General features: G+C 37.6%; 1 protein-coding gene across 1 annotated transcript; it reads left to right on the top strand.

Annotated features, from left to right (window-relative positions):
- The first annotated feature begins 184 nt into the window (after positions 1-184).
- Positions 185-24,129, top strand: prpf4ba (pre-mRNA processing factor 4Ba). Its single transcript, XM_079819573.1, has 15 exons — positions 185-254; positions 602-1,738; positions 2,758-2,889; positions 5,634-5,780; positions 5,862-5,943; positions 8,808-9,015; positions 11,400-11,473; positions 11,773-11,863; positions 11,976-12,123; positions 14,064-14,201; positions 15,352-15,505; positions 15,591-15,705; positions 16,392-16,543; positions 16,635-16,721; positions 22,439-24,129. Exons 1-15 carry the CDS (start codon positions 208-210, stop codon positions 22,640-22,642), a joined length of 2,916 nt encoding a protein of 971 aa, XP_079675699.1. The 5' UTR covers positions 185-207; the 3' UTR covers positions 22,643-24,129.
- The last annotated feature ends 528 nt before the right edge of the window (positions 24,130-24,657 follow it).

The following is a 24,657-nucleotide window of genomic DNA, read 5'->3' on the forward strand; positions in this document are numbered from 1 at the left end:
GTTCAGTTAGTTCAGTTCAATATTCCCTTTGCGGATAGCCGCTGCATAATGTATAGTGAGAGGAAAACGTTGAGAAACTTTTGAATTATATATTGAAAGACAAGTCCATTGTTTATTTTAAAGTTAGTAACGGTTTCACACACAACCAGACTGAATTGTGAATCGACTCTTTTTGTTAAACGACTCAGCACAGCAGAATAAATCAAGATGGCGGACATGGACGCATTATCCAAAACAGTAGCGAAGGATTATGTGTAAGTAACACAATCGCGTACTTTATGTTATTATTATTTTGGTATTTAGATATTTAAATATAAGTTACATGTATTGGAAATGAAAAAGTCTCCGTACAACTGGTTTGACATGCAGTTTTCGGTCAATATCTGTTAACACTTCGATCAGTATCTATGGTCGACGTAAACCAGCGGTGTGTTTCTATATACTTTAAAGTTTAAACCAACAACAATGAAACATAAGTCTCGAATACCTTGTAATTGCAGTCATTTATCTTCATACACCAGGCTATCTTTGTTGTGGTTGCTGGAAAGTAGATTCATATTATTAATTAATATCAAATTACTATTCTCTACTCTTTTTCCAGGGATGGTATGGAGAGCTCTGACAGTGTGGATGAAAATGAACATGTATCCGGTGAAGATGGAGCTAGGAAAGCAAATAACATGGACTTTGCTAAGGTGGAAAGACACAAGAGGAAAAAACACAAACATCGAAGCAAACATAGAAAACATAAATACCCCTCACCAGACGAGAAGGACCACAAACACAAGAACAAACACAAACATAAGCGGAAACACAGAGACTCAATCCATGTTGATAAAGTCTATGAAGGTGCAATCATCTCTCCGAAGCGATCCAGACTTGACGACCTTGCTGCTCTGGAGGATTTGGAGAAACGGAGGGCCATGATTCAAGCTGAGCTTGATAATGAGTTAATGGAAGGGGCTGTGCAATCAGGTATGGGACTGATATTACAGGGATATAACTCCGATTCAGAGGAGGATGGCGAGATCCAGGAAGCTGTGCAAAATGGTGAGCAACAGAGACAAGATAGCAATGAGCATGTAATGGCTAAGGGACATGCTGAAAGGTCTCAACAGGATTGTGTAGATGGCGAAAAAGATGAAGATTCCTGGCTGGAAGGCAGAAGTACGTCTGACGAGATGTCAGTCTGGGCCCATAAATCAGAAATTAGACTTAGTAAGACTGGGTTAGATGTTAATAATGAGAGGCCTAGTGGTGCCAGCCAGATGAGGGAGCGGAGACGATCCCGAAGCGTTGAGAGATCCAAAGATGGTGGTCAGAGATCTCCTGTGAAGTCCAAGGAATTGCCATCAAGCAACCACAAATCAGCTACACGACCCGAAGAGCAAATTGTAGACCACAGATCCTCAGCGAGAAGGAGCAAATCTAGATCTAAAGAAAGAAACGCCAACTTGCTAGAATCTGACAGGGAGAGAGAGAAGAAACCAGAGAAGGCACCCTCAAAGGAAGCCTCATCTGGAAAAGAGAATCGATCTCCTAGCAGAAAACAAGGTCCAGAACCGCACAGCCTGAGACTCCGCTCACCTGAACGCTTCCCTGTTGTGCAGAACACAGACCGGGCTTCCAGACAGGACAGATCTTCATGTTACAACAGATCCCCTCCAAGGAGAGGGCGATCTCGGTCGGTTGAGAGGAGACGGAGAGAAGAAGAGCGCCAGAGACTCCCCAATGACAGGTTATTTTTCTTACTGGTTCATTTAAATCTTTGATAGAAACGATAATGTCATCGCTCTGACTTTTCAAGCTGGTTTTTGTAATCATAAATATATTCTGTCGATTGATCAGTGTTGTTATTGTTAACTTAAACTATTAAAAATGTTTCGTTAAAGGTTTAATTCACCCAAAAATGAAAATTCTGTCATTAATTACTTACCCTCATGTCGTTGGACACCCGTCAGACCTCCGTTCATCTTCAGAACACAAATGAAGATATTTTAGTGTAAATCTGATGGCTCTGAAAGGCCTCCATTGGCTCAATGGCACGGTTCACTCTCAAGACCCTTAAAAGGTACTAAAGACATCGTTACAAAGTCCATCTCACTACAGTGGTTTTAAAATAACTTTATGAATTCATAGTTTTTGTGAGCAAAAAAACCCTAAATAACGACTTATATAGTGATGACGATTTCAAAACAAGGCATCATGAAGCTTCAAAGCGTTATGAATCAGTGAGTCGATTCATGATTCGGATCGCGTGTCAAATCGCCAAACTGCTGAAATCTGGCGATCCAAACCGCTGAATCGACTCACTGATTCATAACGCTTCGAAGCTTCATGAGGCTGTGTTTTGAAATCGTCATCACTATAGAAGTCGTTATTTAGGGTTATTTTGCTCACAAAAACTATTCTCGCCGATTCATAAAGTTATTGTAGAGCCACTGTAGTGAGATGGACTTTGTAACGACGTCTTTAGTGCCTTTTAAGGGTCTTGAGAGTGTAAAGTGCATTGAGCCAATGGAGGCCTTTCAGAGCTATCAGATTTCAACTAAAATATCTTCATTTGTGTTCTGAAGATGAACGGAGGTCTGACGGGTGTCGAACGACATGAGGGTAAGTAATTAATGACAGAATTTTCATTTTTGGGTGAACTAACCCTTTAATTGAAAAAATCTGCAATAAAATAAATTATTGCTACTAAACTGAAATGAAAATAAATTAAAGCCTTTTTTTCCCCATATTTTGTTATTCTCACAGGATGCGATCTCGTGATGAGGGAGGAGGCCATAGAGAGGAGAGCCCCGGTCTGAGCTCAAGACGAAGGTTAAACCACTCGCCTCTCAGACGAAGGTCCCGTTCTCCCAGAAGAAGGTCTCCTTTCAGATACAGGTGACTGGTGTGCTGTAGCTTTATAACTGCTCAACTATTTAAAGGGGTGATGAATTGAGAAATCAACTTTCCCTTGAGCTTTTGATATATAAAAGGTCATGGTAATATAAGAATATCCTGTAAGTTTCAGAGCTGAAAACTTCCTTGTTAGTCAAAGAAAAGCTTTTATAGACACAAGACCAGTGTTAATTTTGACAGCAAATTTTTATTTAGTTTTAGTCATAGTCTTTTGACTAAAATGCCATTTAGTTTTAGTCATATTTAAGTCACCTGAATTGTTTTGAATTTTAGTCTAGTTTTAGTCGACTAAATATCATTAGATTTTAGTCGACTAATTCTACAGTAGTTTTAGTCTCCTAAAATCGAATGAGTTTAGTTAAATTGTAATACATTAAGCATTTAAGCATTACATAACCGACTGTCACTTGAACTGACATTTTGTTTTTGACATTAAAAAAAATAACTTTTTTGTTTGTTTTTTAAAAACATTTATATCGTTTTTATAACTTTGTATTTCTGTTTTTGTTAGTAGGCCATATCAGGTTAAGATAAAGCTTCAAATTAGTTTTTTTTTTTTTTTTTCATTTAACATTTATTTAATTTCAAGTAATTACGTTTTTTAAATGGTTTTAGTTAACTATTATAACCCTGATACTTTATTGAATAATGTGTCAAATACTGGTCTTTCCTCCTGACTATTAATTAAATGGGAATGAAATTAAACACAGTTTATTGTGTTACCCAAAACAAATATATAATGCGTGACTTTTAAAGGGTTAGTTCACCCAAAAATGAAAATTCTGTCATTAATTACTTACCCTCATGTCGTTGGACACCCGTCAGACCTCCGTTCATCTTCACAACACAAATGAAGATATTTTAGTGTAAATCTGATGGCTCTGAAAGTCCTCCATTGGCACAATGGCACGGTTCACTCTCAAGACCCTTAAAAGGCACTAAAGACGTCGTTACAAAGTCCATCTCACTACAGTGGTTCTACAATAACTTTATGAATCGCCGACAATAGTTTTTGTGCGCAAAAAAACCCCTAAATAACGAATTACATGACTTACATAGTGATGACAATTTCAAAACAAAGCATCATGAAGCTTCGAAGCGTTATGAATCAGTGAGTCGATTCAGCAGTTTGAATCGCCAAATTTCAGCAGTTTGGCGGTTTGACACGCAATCCGAATCATGAATCGACTCACTGATTCATAACGCTTCGAAGCTTCATGATGCCGTGTTTTGAAATCGTCATCACTATATAAGTCGTTATTTAGGGTTTTTTTGCGCACAAAAACTATTGTCGCCGATTCATAAAGTTATTTTAGAACCACTGTAGAGAGATGGACTTTGTAAGTCTTTAGTACCTTTTAAGGGTCTTGAGAGTGAACCGTGCCATTGTGTCAATGGAGGCCTTTCAGAGCCATCAGATTTCAACTAAAATATCTTCATTTCTGTTCCGAAGATGAACGGAGGTCTGACGGGTGTCGAACGACATGAGGGTAAGTAATTAATGACAGAATTTTCATTTTTGGGTGAACTAACCCTTTAATTATAAACAACCTCGAAATACACCAGGACTCTTATTTTGAAATGTCTGCTCGTTCAAGTTCAGATGAGGGAGATAAAATATGCATTATTACAACTGTCTAAAACATATTACTATACAAACATCGTAAAGTAAACATTGTCATTTATTCATCAGCATTAGTTCATAATAGTCATATTAGTTCCCTGGATTGGGGATGAGCGTGAGCCGTGTTTTCCCGCCGTTAGATCAGTTCTAATCAGATGTGCGCATCGGTTACACAGGACATCAGATCTGACTGGATCTCTTCCCTAATCGACCCTCACTAACATTTTCGTCTCGTTTTTATTTGTTGACGAAAATGACAGTTGATTTTCGTCATAGTTTTTGTCATCCAACACTAGTTTTTATTTAGTAATCGTCTCGTTTTAGCCAGTGAAAAAAGGTTGTTGACGATATTTATGACAAATTATTCGTCAACGAAATTAACACTGGCACCCGACCCAAAAAATACAATTGCGGAAGTTTGTGTGTGTGTGTGTGTGATGCACGGTTCGCGCTTATATCCACCGAACGGGCGGGCCAAGTAATAAAAAAAAAAACATTCCAATCAACCGCGTGTGGATGAGATAAATCATTGTGTTTGTTTGATAAAGACATTTTGCGAGCCCTGTGGGACGAATCATTTAGTTTGCCGTTTCTTACAGGCTTTCAAAACAATTCCTTGTGTACTCACAGGGAAGCTGAAGCTCATTAAATATGCAAAACTGTTATCCAATCCTAGCCGTGGGCATTTACTTCCAAGTCTTCAGTGTGGCACGCCCATCAAAACCCAGCGTTTCTTGAGAGAGCCTCAAAACCTGGGTAGAAAATAGCCTATTACTTATTCATTATGATGTTTTTGAATGTAAAAACCACGCAAATGTCATAAGTTGACCTCAGACAGTATAAAAAACAAGCAGTTCATGACCACTTTAAGAGGCTTCAATTTCAGTGAGCTAAAAATAAATGAATAAAAAGTAATTTCTAAATCAGTAATAGTGGTAAACGCATTTTGTTTTCTTGAATGAGGAGCTTTAATGTCATTTTAATGACAAGGAGCCCCAGTGGTGATTGGTCAGATGATTTAGCCCCAAATAGCTGTTTCTTTCTGTACCGCCCGTTTTAATCTCTGTTGCATTAAAACGGCATTAATACTGTGTGGATCTAGGGAGCGTGACAGGATGGGGCGCAGACAGCAGGTGCGTTCGGGATCACAGGAAAGGCGGAGGAGAAGGAGCAGGGAAAGAGAGGACATGTTTAAGGGCAGCCTGTCTGAAGGAATGAAGGCCGAGCAGGAGGACTCAGATGATGAAGTGTGAGTATTAAGGAAAATGTATGTTTTATTTTGATGTTGATCATCTTTGGTTTAAATACGAATACTGCAATCTGTGTGTAGGATGGAGGATTATGACGTTGATGAAGAGGACGAGGAGGCTTTGATAGAGCAGAGGAGACTTCAGCGCTTGGCCATCATGCAGGTCAGACTATTTTTACTATTTTACTTTGTTTTAGACGGACTAATGTTCAAAAGTTTGGGGTCGATATGAATTTTTTTTTTTTTTTGAGGGAAAAGAAATTAATACTTTTAAGGCATCTTTACACAGGAAACACAGCACAAACCAAATCTGAAGCCGCATAAATTCACAAAAATTTGCATTTACACGGACCGTTTAATGCTTAAGCGGCATAAATGCATTTATACAGGAATTAAAATCACGGCAAACAATGCTTTGAACATTACTATTTTAAAACTACAGTTTTAATAAAGTGCTATGAATTAATAAAAAAAATAAGGAAATAATAAACAATGAAATAAATTAAAAATATGAATTTTAAAATGAATTTCCTCTGCGTGCTATATATAGGCGCTTTGATGTTTGTCATAATTCTGTACTGATAGGCTATTGTAGGCTACGGTGTAGTTATTTTATATTTCTATATACAAATGAACAAATGCTATAAAGAAATTATGAATGATTACACCAGGTAGATCGCCGCAGGATTAACAATGGCCAAAAGTTTTTTTTCAAAAAGCCAGAAAGTCACTTTGGAGCAGTCACAACAAATGAACAATGATGGCGCTTCAGGTAGGACAGCAGATATATCAGCTCTCAGAGATTATTTTTTTGGAGATATAATATAACAATGCACAATCACAGTGATGCCGACTGGGTTAAGCATTTATCGTATCTCCGTTGATCTGCCAATCTCGTCAAAGGAAGGTTACAAACGGCAATTGCCAATTGATTACACACGACGACTGTGGTTTGCTTGACGATGTGAGAACAGGACTCTTTCACTTTAATGATAAACTTTTTTTTTTTTTTTGCCTACGACATATGGAGCTCCTATATGTTTTGTCTCCCGCTTCTTGATTCTTGCCCCGGTTGTCATGACAATGAGGTAGTTTAGGATGGCACAAGTTTGCGTTCATTTACACTGAATCAAAACCGTTTGGATACTAGGGGCTGAGGTGGGTCAGACCCGGCGTACTTTAAGTCTGCTTTTATTAGTGATGCACCGATCATGATTTTACATGGCCGATTCCGATACCGTTTTTTTTTTTTTCAAGAAAACTGTCCGATACAGATTTCCGTTTTATTTATTTATTTATTTTTTACACAATAAAAGAATGAAAGTATACATGAACAAGATATTTATTTGGTATTTAACAGGCTAAATACTGGCTAATGAAAACAAGTCCGCAATCTGAAATTAACAATAAATTTAATTGGAAATGAAAAGGCTTAAGGGGAAATTAAAGGCAACAACTGCGTATTCTGCAATCCAAACAAAGATGTTACTTAAATCAGCATTTGTTTTTAAATTCAGTGTAAAGAAAAAAAGTCTTTACCAGTGAAATTAAATAAAACCAAAGTTTATAATTGTTCCAAAATGTTAAATCAAATAATGTTTAGTGCAACGAAAAAAACTAATGCTACAGCAGGTGCTTTTTAAATCAAATTATGTCAATGTAATTTTAAGGTAAAATAAAAGGTAACACTTTAGAATAATGGTCATTAGTTAACATTAGTTAATGTATTAACTAACATGAACTAACCGTGAGCAGTACATGTGTTACTGTATTTGTTCATCTTTGTTAATGTTAGTTAATATAAATCCAGCTGTTCATGGTTTGTTCATGTTAGTTCACAGTGCATTAACTAATGTTAACAAGATTTTAATCATGCATTAGTAAATGTTGAAATTAACAAAGATTAATAAACGCTTTATAAGTGCAGTTCATTATTAGTTAATTTTAACTAATGTAGTTAACTAATGTTAACTAATGGCCATTATTCTAAAGTGTTACCAAATAAAAATGATCATCCTATAGTCAACAGAACTGATAGTATTTCATTTCAAAAGTGCATGCATGTTCTTCTTTAGGCTACAAAATGAAGTATTTCGGCTTTGTCACAAGTTAGTCTGTTTCGTTTTCTCATCCGATCCAACACGTGAGAAGCTGAGCTGAACAAACGCTCACTATCTGTGCTTGTGCTGAGCTCGCGCAACTTCAGCTCGCGCAGGAAAGCGGCTCTTCATTCCCTTCAGCGTATCTCGTCTCTTCCCTCAGTTCTCCAGTTTCCGTTTGTAACACACAAGTGACATGTTCGCGAATGATTGCAATATAGGCGTATGTGCACGCGGGCGCACTTCCGGAAAAATCGGCAGAAAACTACAAAGAAAACCGTCCGGTTGCCGATCGCGCGCTAGAAGTAAAAACTGTCCGGTTCCGGTTTTTGGCCGGTCAACCGGTGCATCCCTAGCTTTTATGCGGCGTTGCGTCTTTACACAGATTTTGAGCAGACACAGAGCTGCTGTAGAGCAGTCGGCTGTGTAAAGATGCCTTTATTTAGCAAATATGCATTAACTTGATAAAGTGATAGTAAATATGTTATAAGGGTACAAAAGATTTAAAATAAATGCTGTTCTTTTGATCTTTATATTTATTTAATAATCATTAATGTTTAAAATGTTTTAAACCAAAATATTAAGCAGCACACAACTGTTTTCAACGTTTATAATCAGAAATGTTTCTTGAGCAACAAAATTAGACGCATCAGAATGATTTCTGAAGGATCATATGACACTGAAGACTGGAGGAATGGCTGCTAAAAATCTAGCTTTGCCATCACAGAGATGCATAACATTTTTTGAAATGAATTAACATAGAAAACAGTTATTTTGAATTATAATATTTCACAATTGCAGTTTTTACTGTATTCAATTAAATGCAGCTTTTGGTGGGCATGAGATTTCTTTTAAATATGTTACCGAACCCAAACTTTTGAACGCAACAGTATGTAATGTGATTGTATTTGTAATATGCCCTGTACAGAAATATAAGCCAGTGAATGAGGACAGTAACACGTCAGGACTCTCAGATCACGGCAGTCCTCAGAGCAGCCCTCGCAGCCGATCGCCGTCCCCCGATGACATCCTCGAGCGTGTGGCTGCTGATGTCAAAGCCTACGAGCAAGAGAACCTGGACACATTTGAGGATAATGTGAAGGCGAAACATAGTCTTGTCTCCCAAGAAAAAACGGGTATGTCATCTGCAGAATAACCTTTAATGAAACATGTATGGTCCACCTTGTTTTACACAAAGAAATCAATATAAATCTTGACAAACGTTTAAAATGATGTACACTCACATGAGATAAAGACTTTCTTTCTTTCTTTTTTTTGGATACAAAAACAATGCCACAGTTGCAAAAAATCGTATTTGAATTAAAGGGTAACTTCAGTGATTTAGCATTAGGCTTTGTATCAGTAGAAATCCGGTAGTATATTCAAATTATGGTACTTTCCCCCCTCATATCCCCCTGAGACGAGAGAATTATGCATTTTATTTCTGGAAAAATTCCTCCGATGACGCAAATATCGTCATTTTGCGTCATCGGAGGGTTTTTTGTCCAGATGCTAAAGACTACAGCCACTAGATGGAGCTGTTCCGCATGTTATCAACCCATAGGGGAGAGATCTCACACACAGAATGTAAGACACAGACGGCCGCACGGACATTAATAACAGAGCGATGCAGAGCAAAGTGAGTGTTTAAACTTTTAAATGAATTCCTGTGATAGTTTAGCTTCCATATGCGATCTGAAAACGTGCCAGACTGGCGCTTAATGTTACCTCAGCTCCAGAGATGTATAAAGTACTAGAGACACATACTTGAGTAAAAGTACAAGTTCCTTATCAAAAAAGTGACTTGAGTAGAAGTTGAAGTGCTCTTTAAGCACCACACTTAAGTAGAAGTACTAAAGTATTCAACATTTTTTGTACTTAAGTATTGCAAGTAGTTTATTTTAAAATGTACTACTCAAGTACTGAAAGTAAAAGTACAAGTATTGTGTTATGTAGTTATTAAAGAAAGTAGTCAAAAGTTTGAACATCATATTGTTTTTATTATTTCAAATGATTAAGCTAAAGGACAATCACAATGTTGGTAGGTAATTTTTCTACATATTGTCATATAAATAACCTGAAAATACTGTAGTTCATTAACATTAAATCTTACTATAACCACTCTTACTAAAAAAAAAATGGGGTAAGCACACTTATATTCTCATTTCAAGAGGTGTTCTTCTGAGTAAATGATTTGTTTGTAACACTTTACAATATGGTTTGATTTGTTAACATTACATTAGTTAATGTATTAGACTAATAACTAACATGAACTAACCATGATCAATACATTTGTTAATGTATTTATTAATCTTTGTTAATCTTAGTTAATAAAAATACAGCTGTTCATTGTTTGTATATGTTACTTCACAGTGCACATTAACTATGTAAACAAATAGAGAGCAATTTGAGCGCAAGACGCTCGTGTTGTTTTAAAGACAGTGAATGCGCGCTCGCGGGGCTCTCTCTTGCTCTCTCGGCTCTCTCGCGCGCTCTCTCTCTCGCGCGCTCTCTCTCTCTCTCGCTCTCTCTCTCTCTCTCTCTCTCTCTCTCTCGCGCTCTCTCTCTCTCGCGCTCTCTCTCTCTCGCGCTCTGTCTCTCTCTCTCGCACTCTCGCGCGCGCTCTCTCTCTCATGCGCGGTAATGTGGGTTTGGAATGGAATGATTCGTAACATTTTTATAATTGTAACGAGTAACGATGCAGCACATAAAAATTTTTTCGGAGTAAAAGTATTAAACTCATCGAAAATATGTACTGAAGTAAAAGTGGAAGTAGGAGAAAAAAATAATACTCTAGTAAAGTACAGATACTGCCTTTTAGTACTTAAGTACAGTAGTGAAGTAGTTCTACTTCGTTACTATACATCTCTGCTCAGCTCTTCGTGTGAATGAAATCTGACACTGCTGCGTCTGTGATGTGACTTTTGTTCGGCTCACTCACACTTAATTGAAAAGACACGTTCCGTTTTTAATTGTAGTGTTTATTCTCTAACTGAACGAAATGATTGTATTACTATGAAGATCAAAACGACGGTGTATGGAGTGGCCTCGTAGGGCAGCGAAGCAAGTGCATTCTGGGAGTTGTTGTCTTTCATCCACATGAGACAAAAATACATTTTCTGTCTTTTCTCAGTCTAGAAGGCACCAAATTCAAAAATAATTTCACATTTCTACTGCATAAATGACCCAGTTTAAATACAAAGCTTAATGCTAAATCACTGAAGTTACCCTTTAAATAAAAAAAAGTCGATTCAAAGATTCACATCCATACTACTTTTGTTATGGTAACCCTCCTATTTTTGACATTTCTGTGACAGCACTGGTAACCGAAAACCTTTGCTTGATGCTACATCCATGCCAATAGATGTCAGTATAAAGTCGGAAGTCTTAAGGAAGATGGGAAAAGAGTCGTTGAAATATGAGACATGAAACATTCACTCTGGTGTAATGCAAGGTGGTCTGATACGTTATCAGCAAGTCTACGTTCCTTCATTGCATCATTGTTCTTCTTCTTCTTTAGGTGCTAATCTGAAAAAGCCACCGGCCCCTGATATGTTCACCGAGTCAGATGACATGTTCACTGCTTACTTTGACGTGAGTAGCCAAGTTCCTGCTTTCCATTGTATAGGTCAGTGGCTTTGCAAGCCCCAGAATTTGATTGAATTTGTCCATGTAAGGGGATCTCGACAGGTAGAGTTGCATAGTCCTGTGCAAGCTGTTGTTTCTGTACTGGAAACTTTGTTCAAAGCTTTTTTTTTTCCCAAGTGGGTAATCTGACTCTGGTGCTAACTGGATCTCGAGGCCCCTCAGACTTTGAAATGGTCTCTTACAGTGTCAGTCACTCGTTCATGAATGAACGTTTTGATCAACTCAAATCTAATGTCTCTCCACAGAGTGCCAGGTTACGAGCCGCAGGCATTGGAAAGGACTTCAAGGAGAACCCAAGTCTCAGAGATAACTGGACGGATGCAGAAGGCTATTACCGTGAGTTTGTTGTCTTGTAGCAAATACAGTATTTGAATCGGACTGCAAAATAACTGGGGTGTCATGTTGAAAGAGAAAATCAGAAATGTGATTGTTCTTTTAATGTATTCAGGTGTGAACATCGGCGAGGTGTTGGACAAACGGTACGGGGTGTATGGCTACACTGGACACGGCGTCTTTAGTAATGTGATCCGAGCCAGAGACTTGGCCCGAGCCAATCAGGAAGTGGCGGTGAAAATAATACGCAACAATGAGATGATGTAAGACACTTCCCTTAAAAGCTGAATGCTTAGCCTTTAAACATTTCTGTCTGGCACAGTTGGATTTCTTAAAGGGATAGTTCACCCAAAAATGAACATTGTCATCATTTACTCACCCTCACGTTGTTTCTTTTTCTGCTGAACACAAAAGATGATAGAGTGAAGAATGTTTGTAACAAAGCAGATAGAGCAGCCATTGACTACCATAGTATTTTTTTCCCTACTATGGTAGTCAATGGTTGCTCTATCTGCTTTGTTACAAACGTTCTTTAAAATATCATCTTTTGTGTTCAGCAGAGAAAGAAACTCATACAGGTTTGGAACAACGTGAGGGTGAGTAAATGATGACAGAATTTTCATTTTTGGGTGAACTATCCCTTTAACTAACACTAGGGCTGTGTTATATTGAAGAAAAATGCGATATGCAATACCTTGTTAAATAATGCGATATGCAATATGATATTGCTTTAAGTGTGTAAAATCTATTTAAATTGTATTTAAATTATTTAAAAACTGAGAATGATACCATTTGTGTGTTTCACATTCTTTCTGGGAAAAGAAAGCATCGCTACAACTTCTGAATGTGACCAGGAGTGTTTTAGCAGAAATTAATGTTACAAATCTGACTATAATTTTAACATCAATGTAAACAAACAAAAAAAGTAATATTGTATGTAATATTTAAATAACAACAACTTTCTTGACCTGGTAATATATAGTTATATCAACCTAAATCTTAACATCAAGAACATCCTGGGCCCGTATTCATAAAGAATCTTAATGCAAAGAGTTGCTCCTAGTGACAAAATTCTAAGAAAATTCTTTGAAATGTGGGCGTTTACTCTTAAAATTAACTAAAAATCCTAGTAAAGAAAAAAGTAATTCAGAAAGCATTTTAACCCTTAAAAGAGGTCTTAAGGTCAAATTTGTTAGGAGCATGGACGAGGACTTTTAAGAGGCTTAAGAGTTTCTTTAGCAGCGGAGAAAATGGCGGAAAGACAAAGAGGGAGAAGAAATGTGTTGCAGACAATGGATGACAGTGACTTAAGACGCTATAGATTAGATCGTGCAGGGATCATGTCATTAAACCCAACTTTCAAACCACCAATTAAATAGACATGCCAGCAATTAGTGTAATTGGAAAGAGTGGAACAATGTTTATAGTTCTAAGCCAATCAAATACCTTATAGGAAATTAACAGCATGGTAATAATAAAAGGATTTATGTACACATATATATAATGTGTACGTGAGTAAAAATAGGACAAAATAGGACAATTTGCGCTTGTAATTTCAAAGTGAGGCTTAGAATAGACCCTATACTTAAAAGCGCTCCTTTTTTCCCCTTTTTGGACAACCAACCAATCACAGTCTTCAAAAGACTGTGTCATATGTAGCAACGGGGTCAGCCCCGCCTCTTCACTAACATAAAAGTTTTTGTATCTTCCTTGCTCAGAGTTGCTCTCAGATCGGTCCCGAAAATAGCTCTTAAGCTAAGACTCCTACGTAAAAGTTTAAGCTAAATTATGAGTTTTCTGAGAGGACTCTTAGAATCTATATGAATATGGGCCCTGGTAAATGAAGACACCTGAACTTTCGGTGTGTGTGTGTGTCAGACAGCGCAAGAATGCAAGGAGTTGTTTTTCGCAAGTTATTGCGTTTAATAACTCTTTTTAACATCAATCAAGTCACATAAGTCGTGTGCTCAGTCTATTCTCTGCTATATGCGTCAACCTAAAACGTACACTTTTCACAATGTTGAAGTAGCCTATTAAAATCAATCATGCTGTTGCGATATGAACATTTGCGATATTTCGATATATTGTGCAGCCCTAACTAACACCATACATTACGATTTGATGTCTACAATGATGATGTTCTCAATAAATTGTGTTCTAAGGATTGATTTGAGATTTGGTCTTCATGTGATTTTTCTCACAGGCAAAAGACGGGCCTCAAAGAGCTGGAGTTTCTGAAAAAACTGAATGACGCCGATGCAGATGATAAGTTCCACTGCTTGCGGCTATTTAGACACTTTTATCACAAGCAGCATCTGTGTCTGGTGTTCGAACCACTCAGGTACATTTGTCAACAAGAGTCTATGCATATCTATCTTTCAAGTAGGGTTGGGTACCGAAACCCGGTGCCATACTTGTATAACCGGTATGTACCGGACCGAATCAGAACGCAGATTTCGGTTCCTCATTTCGGTGCCAAAATTCAAACGTGCTTTGGCTGGCGCAGAGACAGACGCTCAGCGCTGGTCACATCACAACTCATGACAACTATTCAGTGTTCTCAACCACATCATGTTTATTTCAGGTTTCAGACATTGAAATGCTCATAAGTAAAAAACACGCACTGATGTCTATGGAATCGGCAATGACCATCCTTTCAGACAGTTATCATTTGACTACGTGTTTTATTCACATCAGATACATGCACATTATATAGTAACTATATAGTTTATTCTATTCTTCTTCCAGTTCACTGGTCACTTACTTTCATGTATTTCGTGAGACGAGGATGAACTCAAGTGTTGTAAATCCGACAGATCCGATTCTGAGGCGCAAACTAACATGGCGCCGCCCATTGCGCTTTATAGATCAACTAACACACATTCACTCACACATTTGAACATCAGATAGTTCGTGACACAGTTAAGAAGTTTGTGAATATTTTGAATAAAAAGATTCAGCTGAGCTGTTAGCGCTACTCACATGTGAGAAGCATAACGCGTCGCCATGGAAACATTAATGTGATGCGTTCTAAAATATTTAGCCAGAGAATATGATCATATTTGAAAATAAAGCTGAAGCTCGAAGCTGGTTTGTAGCAGAGCAAGAATACAGACGACTGCTGTTATTACTGTAACTGTTATTTAGAGTTATATTAGGCTTGTTGTAGTTGGGTTAGGTGGCTTAGGTTTTACTGTGAATTTGTAAATAAGTCAATAATCATTTTTAAATAAGTAAATGGTGTTTTGTATTTATTTATATTCATACATTTAAGTATACATTAAACTTTTAATAAATGGTTCAATTTAAATAATAATAAATCAATAAAAAGCCATTTAATGTCGTCATCCTCGTTGTGTGGCCTTTTTTTTTAAGTATCGGTTTAGGCACCGGTACCGTTTTAAAAGTATCGGTTTGGCACCGGAATCGAAAAAAACCCAACCCTAATTGAGTTCTTCTCTTAAAGCAACTTTCTTGTTTTCTTGCGTTAGCATGAACCTGCGGGAGGTGTTGAGGAAATATGGCAAGGACGTTGGGCTTCACATCAAGGCTGTGCGCTCGTACAGCCAGCAGCTTTTCCTGGCCCTCAAACTCCTCAAACGCTGCAATATTCTGCATGCGGACATCAAACCCGACAACATCCTGGTGAGTCGCATGCTCGTGATGTAAATATTGGACTCTAGATTTCATGTCTGTGTCGCAAGATGAATGTATTTGACTCTCCCTGAAGGTGAACGAATCCAAGACCATCCTCAAGTTGTGCGACTTTGGCTCAGCATCTCACGTTGCTGACAATGATATAACACCATATCTGGTCAGCCGTTTCTACAGGGCTCCTGAGATCGGTAAGTGTGCTGTGAATTTAACTAATAAAGCAGCTGTACCCAATTAAAACAAACTTAAATTAAATAGGGATGTAACTGTCGTGTCACAATATCTTGCAATACAAAAATGCAACAATCTGTATTGCGTAAAGTTCACCCAAAATGAAAATTACTGTGTGAGTGAAAAGTTTACAGAGTTTTAGTGTCAGTACTACATTAATCTACTATATATAGTGTTGAATATAATGTATAATAATGCAACGGGGGATATTTGTGGGTCCTGATAATGCCAAATGTCTTATGTTAAACATTATTACCAACATTATTTTAAATGCATCTAGTCAGTGACAGAGTGCAAGCATATTCCTCTAAAATAATTCTGTATTTCAGCTTCAGAATCGTGAATATTTTTATTCTGGTGTCATCATTGTCCTGTGAATTGGGTTACCAGCACCAAAGTCCAAACCTATTAATTTCCACCCCAATGTAAAACCAAATTTAATATTTTAAATCAACAGTATATTTTTGTTAACCTTTTACCATATGTCTTGGAGTATGACAACATTGTACAGTGAGTTTAGTATTGTGATTTGTATCGAATCCTGACATGAGGGTATCATTACACCCCTAAAATTAAACCATCTTTGTGCATCACAAATAAACCCATTTAAACGTGGCTAAATCTGTTTTTCTTCCTCTTTTTGCAGTCATTGGAAAGTCATATGATTATGGAATCGATATGTGGTCTGTAGGCTGCACTCTCTATGAACTTTACACAGGAAAAATCCTTTTTCCTGGAAAGACCAATAACCACATGCTAAAACTTGCCATGGACCTGAAAGGAAAGTTGCCTAATAAAGTAAGAATTCATCTTTTATAGTACATATTATGTTAGGAATTAAAAGGGAAATTTGAACAAAATGTACTAAAAACAGAACTAATATTCACAGATGATCAGGAAGGGTCTGTTCAAGGACCAGCACTTTGACCAAAACTTGAACTTTTTGTACACTGAGGTTGATAAGGTCACTGAGAGGGTAAGTGTTATATATTCCATTCACATTAATTTTGTTTTGTTTTTGACATAATAACTAGGGCTGCATGATTTGGGTGAAAAAAATCCAATTGCAAGTTTTGTTTTAAAGCTACAAGTTTGCTATGCTTGTATGTAGGGCTGCACAATTTGGCCTGAAATTGATTATATATCATATATAATAAAATATACTATAATAATTATAATAATGTTATTACTAAGTAAAATATTAAACAACAAAAATGTTACTATTGCCATTTCAAAGTAAAAAAAAAAATTACCCCTGGTTTCATTAGGCTTAAAGGTGCAAAGTGTGAATTTTAGCGGCATCTAGTGGTGAGGTTGTGAATTGCAATCACCGAAAGCTCACCCCTCCCTTTCAAAGCACATAGAGAAGCTACGGTGGCCGACACAGGACAAAAATGTTGTTGTCTGAGACAGCAGAGAGTGACTAGCGCTCTGTAGAGAAGTTTGTCCGCTTAGGGCTACTGTAGAAACATGCCGCGACCCGCGGTAGAAATGCTACACACTGCACCTTTAGTCCCAGACTGTGTTTGATCTGTTCTAACTGAAAAGGCATGTTTATAAAAAAGCTACTTAAATGCCCTAAGTATGAACTAAGGCCTTAATCTAAGCCAGGGGTCTCCAAACTCTGTCCTGCAGAGTTTAGCTCCAACCCCAGTTAAACACACCTGAACCAGCTAATCAAGGTCTAACTTGGGCCTTGTAAGACACTAATAAGCTGGTTCAGGTGTTTTTATTTGGGGTTGGAGCTAAACTCTGCAGGACAGCGGCTCTCCAAGACCGAGTTTGGAGACCCCTGATCTAAGCCCTGCCTGTGAAACCAGGGGCCTGTACCATGATTGTAGTTTAACAAACTCAGAGTTACAGGATTAGTTTCAAGTTGACAAAACCAAACCAATCTGTTCAGGCTTTGTTGGTCTCATGATGCTGATCATCAGCTTTCTCTGTCACAGGCTTTGATCCTGAGTTTAGCTGTGACATCATCAGTAGTGAACAGCCAATCACACGCTGTGGATCAACTGAGATTCACTTCTCTCTTCTGCAGAATATTACATGATTGAAAATTATTAAGAATTTAAACAAATTTACACCGCATGAAGAAAAGAGCTGTCTATGAAAGAGGACAATCTTACTACGTCAATGCAAGTAAAAGTTATAGTTTAGTTGATATACAGAAAGAATTGAACATTTAAGCTCACATGTAGTCATTTTTATTGCTTTATTTATTGATTTTAAAGCTTATTTGTATGACCTTTATATAGGCTATTTATATTAATTTTAACAAAGTGCCTATTAATGATTTACTGAAATAATATATGTGCAATTGAGCATAAATAAGCATTGTTAAAAGTCAAACGCTTTAGTCTTTTAAAACCATTTGCTATGTAGTGACCTTTAATGTGGAGTAGAAACAGGGGGAGTGGCTTTATTGCATCAGAGCTGTGTCACTTTGCAATTAGCCGTGGAGCGTAAGTTACAATGGAGATAAACACTGCTAAACGCCAAACCACTTTAGTGGTACCTAAATCCCAGGATTGGCACAAACTTAGCTTAAACATATCTGGCTAGCCAGCTAAAACGGCTTCATGGTATAGGCCCCCACCATATAATAATAATAATAAGCTTTTATTTCGTAGAAAAACTGCTGGGAGACCTTGAAGCTAGGGATGGGCGATATCTTATCGTTTGCGATATACCGGTAAAAATTCTCCCCACGATAAGAATTTGTCTTCCCGCGATAATAACGATAAAGCCTAGTTGATGCCGCGACCCATCCACACAGTGCCGCCGCCGGCCGTGTTGATGCCCTAAGCGTTATTACTCTATGATGGCCGCGGTGGCTGCGTTCGTCACTTTGTATGGCTGAACGGGGGTTGGAGAGAGATTTTTTTGTGGTGCCCTCGCAGCACTCTGTGTCCTACGCGCCGCGCAATGGGAGCGGCGGCACTGAATCCGCATCTCACGTGCAGAGCGAAAACAACTATGGCGGAAGCTGCGGAAGAGTTCATAGCTAAACGAGGGGCACCTGAGGGCGATCAGAACCTGTACATACAGATGTATTTTCACTCGCTGAGCACTTGGACTGAGCGCTTAAAGGGTTAGTTCACCCAAAAATGAAAATTCTGTTATTAATTACTCACCCTTATGTCGTTCTAGACCCGTAAATCCTCCGTTCATATTCGGAACACAAATGAAGATATTTTAGTGTAAAGCTGATGGCTGAGAAAGGCTTCAGATAGGCCTCCATTGGCATTCAGTACATTTACACTCCCAAGACCCATAAAAGGCACTTAAAATGTCGTTACAAAGTCCATCTCACCACAGTGACTCTACAATAATCTTACGATGCGACGACAATAGTTTTTGTGCGCAAAAAAAAATCTAAATAACACCTTTATCCAGCTTGTTATTGCCTTCCGTGTGTGCCTCCACGACGCATGCGCGAGAATATGACGTAGATCCGGGGTTCGGGAATCCATGAAATGCACACTTTAGCCCCATTTTGAGAACAACGCCGAGACCTAAAGCACGATCTACGTCATATTCTCGCGCATGCGTCGTGGAGGCACACACGGAAGGCAATAACAAGCTGGATAAAGGTGTTATTTTGATTTTTTTTGCGCACAAAAACTATTGTCGTCGCATCGTAAGATTATTGTAGAGTCACTGTGGTGAGATGGACTTTGTAACGACATTTTAAGTGCCTTTTATCGGTCTTGGGAGTATAAGTGTACTGAATGCCAATGGAGGCCTATCTGAAGCCTTTCTCAGCATCAGCTTTACACTAAAATATCTTCATTTGTGTTCTGAAGATGAACGGAGGTCTGACGGGTCTCGAACGACGTGAGGGTGAGTAATTAATGACAGAATTTTCATTTTTGGGTGAACTAACCCTTTAAGAGATTCGCTCTGTCTCAATCGATCGGTAAAGCACACTATTTCAGTTCATCTCAATGAATGCGCAGTGCATTTGACGCACAGTAAACACTAGTGTGAGGCGCGACTGAGAGCGCTCAGTGTTTCACACACACTCAAAGAGAGAGCGAGAGAGTCTTATACAGTCCCTCCAGAAAAACGCGATTATGCGATCGCGTGATTTAACGCATAATCAGCCAAAGTCCGCATATTCATGCGGGGGCCGCATTTTTTCAAATACGCCGCACTTTCGCCGCATAAATTGCCTATTTCCGCGTGCAAAATATGCGGGGCTATCATGATTTCATAATCCCCGCATTTTCGTTGCAAAAAAAGTCATATATATTAGCAGAAAGTTGAACAATTTTCGTTTACTTCACACAAGAGCCGCCATTTCCGCCTATTGCCATGGGAATGTTTTGAAGTGACGTGATTACCCGACGCGAACGTCATCGAAGAGCTTCAAACCCCGTGGAGAAACCATAGATACCGGTGAAACCATGATGAAGCACAAACTCCCATTGGCCAACAAAAATAACAGCAAAAGAGCAAAGCAGTTTCCCTGTGTGCTGACTGATTTCAAAACACAGCTTTGAAGCGTTATGAATCAATGAGTCGATTCAGCGGTTTGAAGCGTTATGAATCAATGAGTCGATTCAGCGGTTTGAAGCGTTATGAATCAATGAGTTGATTCAGCGGTTTGAAGCGTTATGAATCAATGAGTCGATTCAGCGGGTTGGATCGCCAAAGTCACGTATTTCAGCAGTTTGACACGCGATCCGAATCATGAATCGACTCGATGATTCATAGCATCATGAGGCTGTGTTTTGAAATCAGTCATCACTATATAAGTCGTTATTTAGTTTTTTTTGCACACAATAACACTTATCGTCGCTTCATAAAGTTATTGTAGAACCTCTGTAGTGAGATGGACTTTGTAACGACGTCTTTAGTAGGCTACCTTTTATGGGTCTTGAGAGTGTACATTGTGCCAATGGAGGCCTTTCTGAGCCATCGGAATTCAACTAAAATATCTTAATTTGTGTCCAACAACATAAAGGGAAGTTATTAATGACAGAATTTTCATTTTTGGGTGAACTAACCCTTTAAGAGATTGCACTTTGTGCATTGGAAGCACTCAAATGTCTGTTTTGTATAGCAACATCTGTAAAACAGGAAGTTATTTATAAATTTTTTCAGAAGTTGTAGCATATTCCTTTTGTAAAGCTACAGAACTTGATTGACTAAATGTTTTGTAAATTTGAGCCATTATTAAGGTCTTCAATAAAACAAGATGAGAACTTAAATATTCCAGCACTTTCTGTGATGTAGTGCTTTTTTTCTCTTTCTCATCAAACCGCAGTTTTTGCAAGTTCCCGCAATTTTATCGCATAAAATTGCATAAATATCCCGCATTTTTCATCGCATTTTTTAAGAAAACGTGCCGCATAATCATGGATTTTTGCCCGCAACAATCACAAAAAAAAGCCGCATTTTTCTGGAAGGACTGCTTATACCACACAGAATTGATGAGCTACATGTAAACAATGTCATTTGTTGTATTTTCCTGCAAAATAATGGCGTTTATTTGAAATTATTCAGCCTTTCATGAACAGGAAGAAACGAATGCACAAACGGGAATCTCATTGGCTGGCGCGCACCTATTACGGTGCCTGTTATGATTTCAGCAAATCAGTTTGAATGAGCGCTGACAACGTGATTAATATTCATGAACCCAGAAGCTCATTATTCCTTAGTGCAGTTTATTTTTATTACTAGAAGAATTCGTGGTATTATCTTATCAACTCAAATTACTGTAGTTCTATCATTAAATCATTTTTTTCAACTTTTTTGTAATCTGAAGACATTTTTGGGATAATTACTTTTGCTGTTTCTGCTATTTTTTTTTTACAATTTTTTACCATGTTTGCACCATGAGTGTATGATTAAATACAGAATCAGTTTACATGTCTTTGTACAACTTGTCATTGATTTGAATTATTATTGTTTGTATTGTGTGATGTTTTTCAGCACAGTTGCACTATTTAAACATTACCTGCACTTTTTCAGAAGACTGAATTATATGTGGAATTTATATATATATATATATATATATATATATATATATATATATATATATATATATATATATATATATATATATATATATATATATATATATATATATATATATATATATATATATATATATATATATATATATATATATATATATATATATATATATATATATATATATATATATTTATTTATTATAGGAGCCTATTTGATGACATGTACGTTTTACTTTAGATCATTGTTTGTTTTTCTGAGACTCAAGAATGCATGCAGCTCTCACTTGTATCCAAAAACATGGGGAATGATACTACATTTATCGTCATTGATATCATCATCGCAATAAATACTAGAAAATATCGGGATAAATTTTTAAGTCCATATCGCCCATCCCTACTTGAAGCTTCCCTTATGTTGAGAACAGACAATTTATAAGCACTTCTCTTTTGAAGTTTGGAAAGATGGTTGGCACATGTTGTGCTCCCAAATGCACATTATATGCAGAGACGAGTTAGTGTGGAGCAGCATTGCCAACCGAGCCATTCTGAGAACGAAAACATTGGATCTGTAAAGAAACACAGTGCACATTATTATTTAATACAATTTGATAATCTCACTAAGCCATATCCTGAATTCAGTTTAATTCCAATGAATTGTGCAGCCCTACTCAGTATACATTTTTCACGTTGTTCTGTTTCTCTACAGGAAAAGATCACAGTCATGAGCACCATTAACCCAACTAAGGACCTGTCGATTGACATGGTGGGCCGCCAGGCACTACCAGAGGACCAGCGAAAGAAGGTCTTCCAGCTCAAAGATCTGTTGGACCAGATCCTGATGCTGGACCCTGCCAAGCGGATCACCATCAACCAGGCTTTACAGCATCCTTTCATCCAGGAGAGGATATGATACCAGCATACCTCAGAGACTCGTGATGGTTTTGTATCTGCAGATATGACTCAGACAACAAAAGACATTTGCATATTTTATTGCCATGCTATTTTATTTTCATTTCTGATTGGTAGTCATTTTCAGAGCAGGACACACTCAAGATTTACTTTGATCGTTTTTATTATTATTTTAGATGACCTACAATGCACCCCATACAATGTAAAGAGCAAATTCTTTTAAGATAATCTATATTGTTCAGATTGCATGCTTCATACACAGCTTCCTGTAGCAGCTAAAATGATATTGCCAGATATATTTGATATTACGATCAAGAATGTAAGAATATCCATCTTTGTGCCAAGTTCGCACACTTTATATTTTATGTAAAACTCTAGGATTTGATGTAAACCAAATATTACTCGACCACCAAGGACTGTTTAGAGTGTGACTTGAGTCAGGCCAGCATAAATGCTGTCTATATCCACCCTCCCTTAGGTGTGAGAGTGAGAACGCAACCTGGCGTGCAGGCCCACGGCATGCCCCTTGCCCTAGGTGTGTTTCTGCTGAATCTGAGGTCTTGGGTCCTGCTTGACCTGGTCTGCAGGGAAAGCCTCCTCTGTTAAGGCAGGTTGTACACCTCTATTGGTACACTGAAGGTAAGCTAACCCTTCCAAAACAAACGGCATCATCGTTTTGCGTTCTTTTCAAGCCCAAAATGAAGCGTAAAGTGTCATCAAGCCCTTTTGGCTTCTCCTGCATTCTACAAAATGTCATTTGGAGAAATGGACACGTGTTAAAAACCGTTTGTCTCCCTTTTGTTCTGTTCCAAAGCCTAGTGGGGCATCGTAGATATGCAATTTATTACCATTCAAATGTTTGGGGATGGATTTTTTTGTTGTTGTTGAAACTGTAATATTGTAGAATATTACATCTTAAAATAAAAAGCTGCTTAATATTTTTGTAGAAACCGCAGTATATTTTTGTCTAGATTCTTGATGAATATAAAGTTCAAAAGAACAGCATTTGTTTGAACTATAGAAATATTTTAGAACATTATAAATGTCTTTAATTTTTTTCTATCGATCAAAAGTTACAGTAATCTACTGACCCCAAACTATTGAACGGTAGTATGTATTGCTTAAAGGGATAGTTCACCCAAAAATTAAAATTAGCCCATGATTAACTCCACCCTCAAGTTATCCTAGATGTATATGACATTATTCTTTCAGACGAACACAGTTATATTAAAAATGTCCTGGCTCTTCCAAGCTTTATAATGGTAGTGAATGACTGTTTCTGTTTTGAAGTCCATAAAATTGCATCTATCCATCATAAAAGTGCATCTATCCATCATAAAAATGCATACATCCATCATAAAAGTGCATCCCTTCATCATAAAAGTGCATCTGTCCATCATAAAAGTGCATCTATCCATCATAAAAATGCATACATCCATCATAAAAGTGCATCCCTTCATCATAAAAGTGCATCCGTCCATCATAAAAGTGCATCCATCCATCATAAAAGTGCATCTATCCATCATATAACTGCTCCACACGGCTCCGGGGGTTAATAAAGGCCTTCAGAAGCGAAGTGGCGCACCGCGTTTGTGTAAGAAAAATATCCATATTTAAAACTTTATAGACTAAAATAGCTAGCTTCCGGCTAGAGAAGAGGGGTTTAAGTTTGTTGCACAGCCCTATCCATGAGAGGCGTCAAAGCTTGTGATGCTCCTGTACATCACATCAGGGGATACTATTTCGCCGCAATTTTAGTCTATAAAGTTTTAAATATGGATATTTTTCTCACACAAAAGCGCCACTTCGCTTCAGAAGGCTTTTATTACCCCCCAGAGCCGTGTGGAGCAGTTATATGATGGATAGATGCACTTTTATGGACTTCAAAAATTCACTGTCATTATAAAGCTTGGAAGAGCCAGGACTTTTTAAATATAACTCTGATTGTATTTGTCTGAAAGAAGAATGTCATACACCTAGGATGACTTGAGGGAGAGTAGATCATGGGCTAATTTT

The sequence above is a fragment of the Gobio gobio genome (assembly GCF_949357685.1).
Source record: "Gobio gobio genome assembly, chromosome: 6".
Taxonomy (NCBI): Eukaryota; Metazoa; Chordata; class Actinopteri; order Cypriniformes; family Gobionidae; genus Gobio; species Gobio gobio.

Bases quoted from the DNA above. Each gene is read 5' to 3' on its own strand.
- prpf4ba (XM_079819573.1), top strand. From the start codon at position 208: ATGGCGGACATGGACGCATTATCCAAAACAGTAGCGAAGGATTATGT. The intron at 11,474-11,772 runs GTGAGTAGCCAA...GTCTCTCCACAG, and splicing joins TGTTCACTGCTTACTTTGAC to AGTGCCAGGTTACGAGCCGC. The intron at 16,544-16,634 runs GTAAGAATTCAT...TAATATTCACAG, and splicing joins AAGGAAAGTTGCCTAATAAA to ATGATCAGGAAGGGTCTGTT.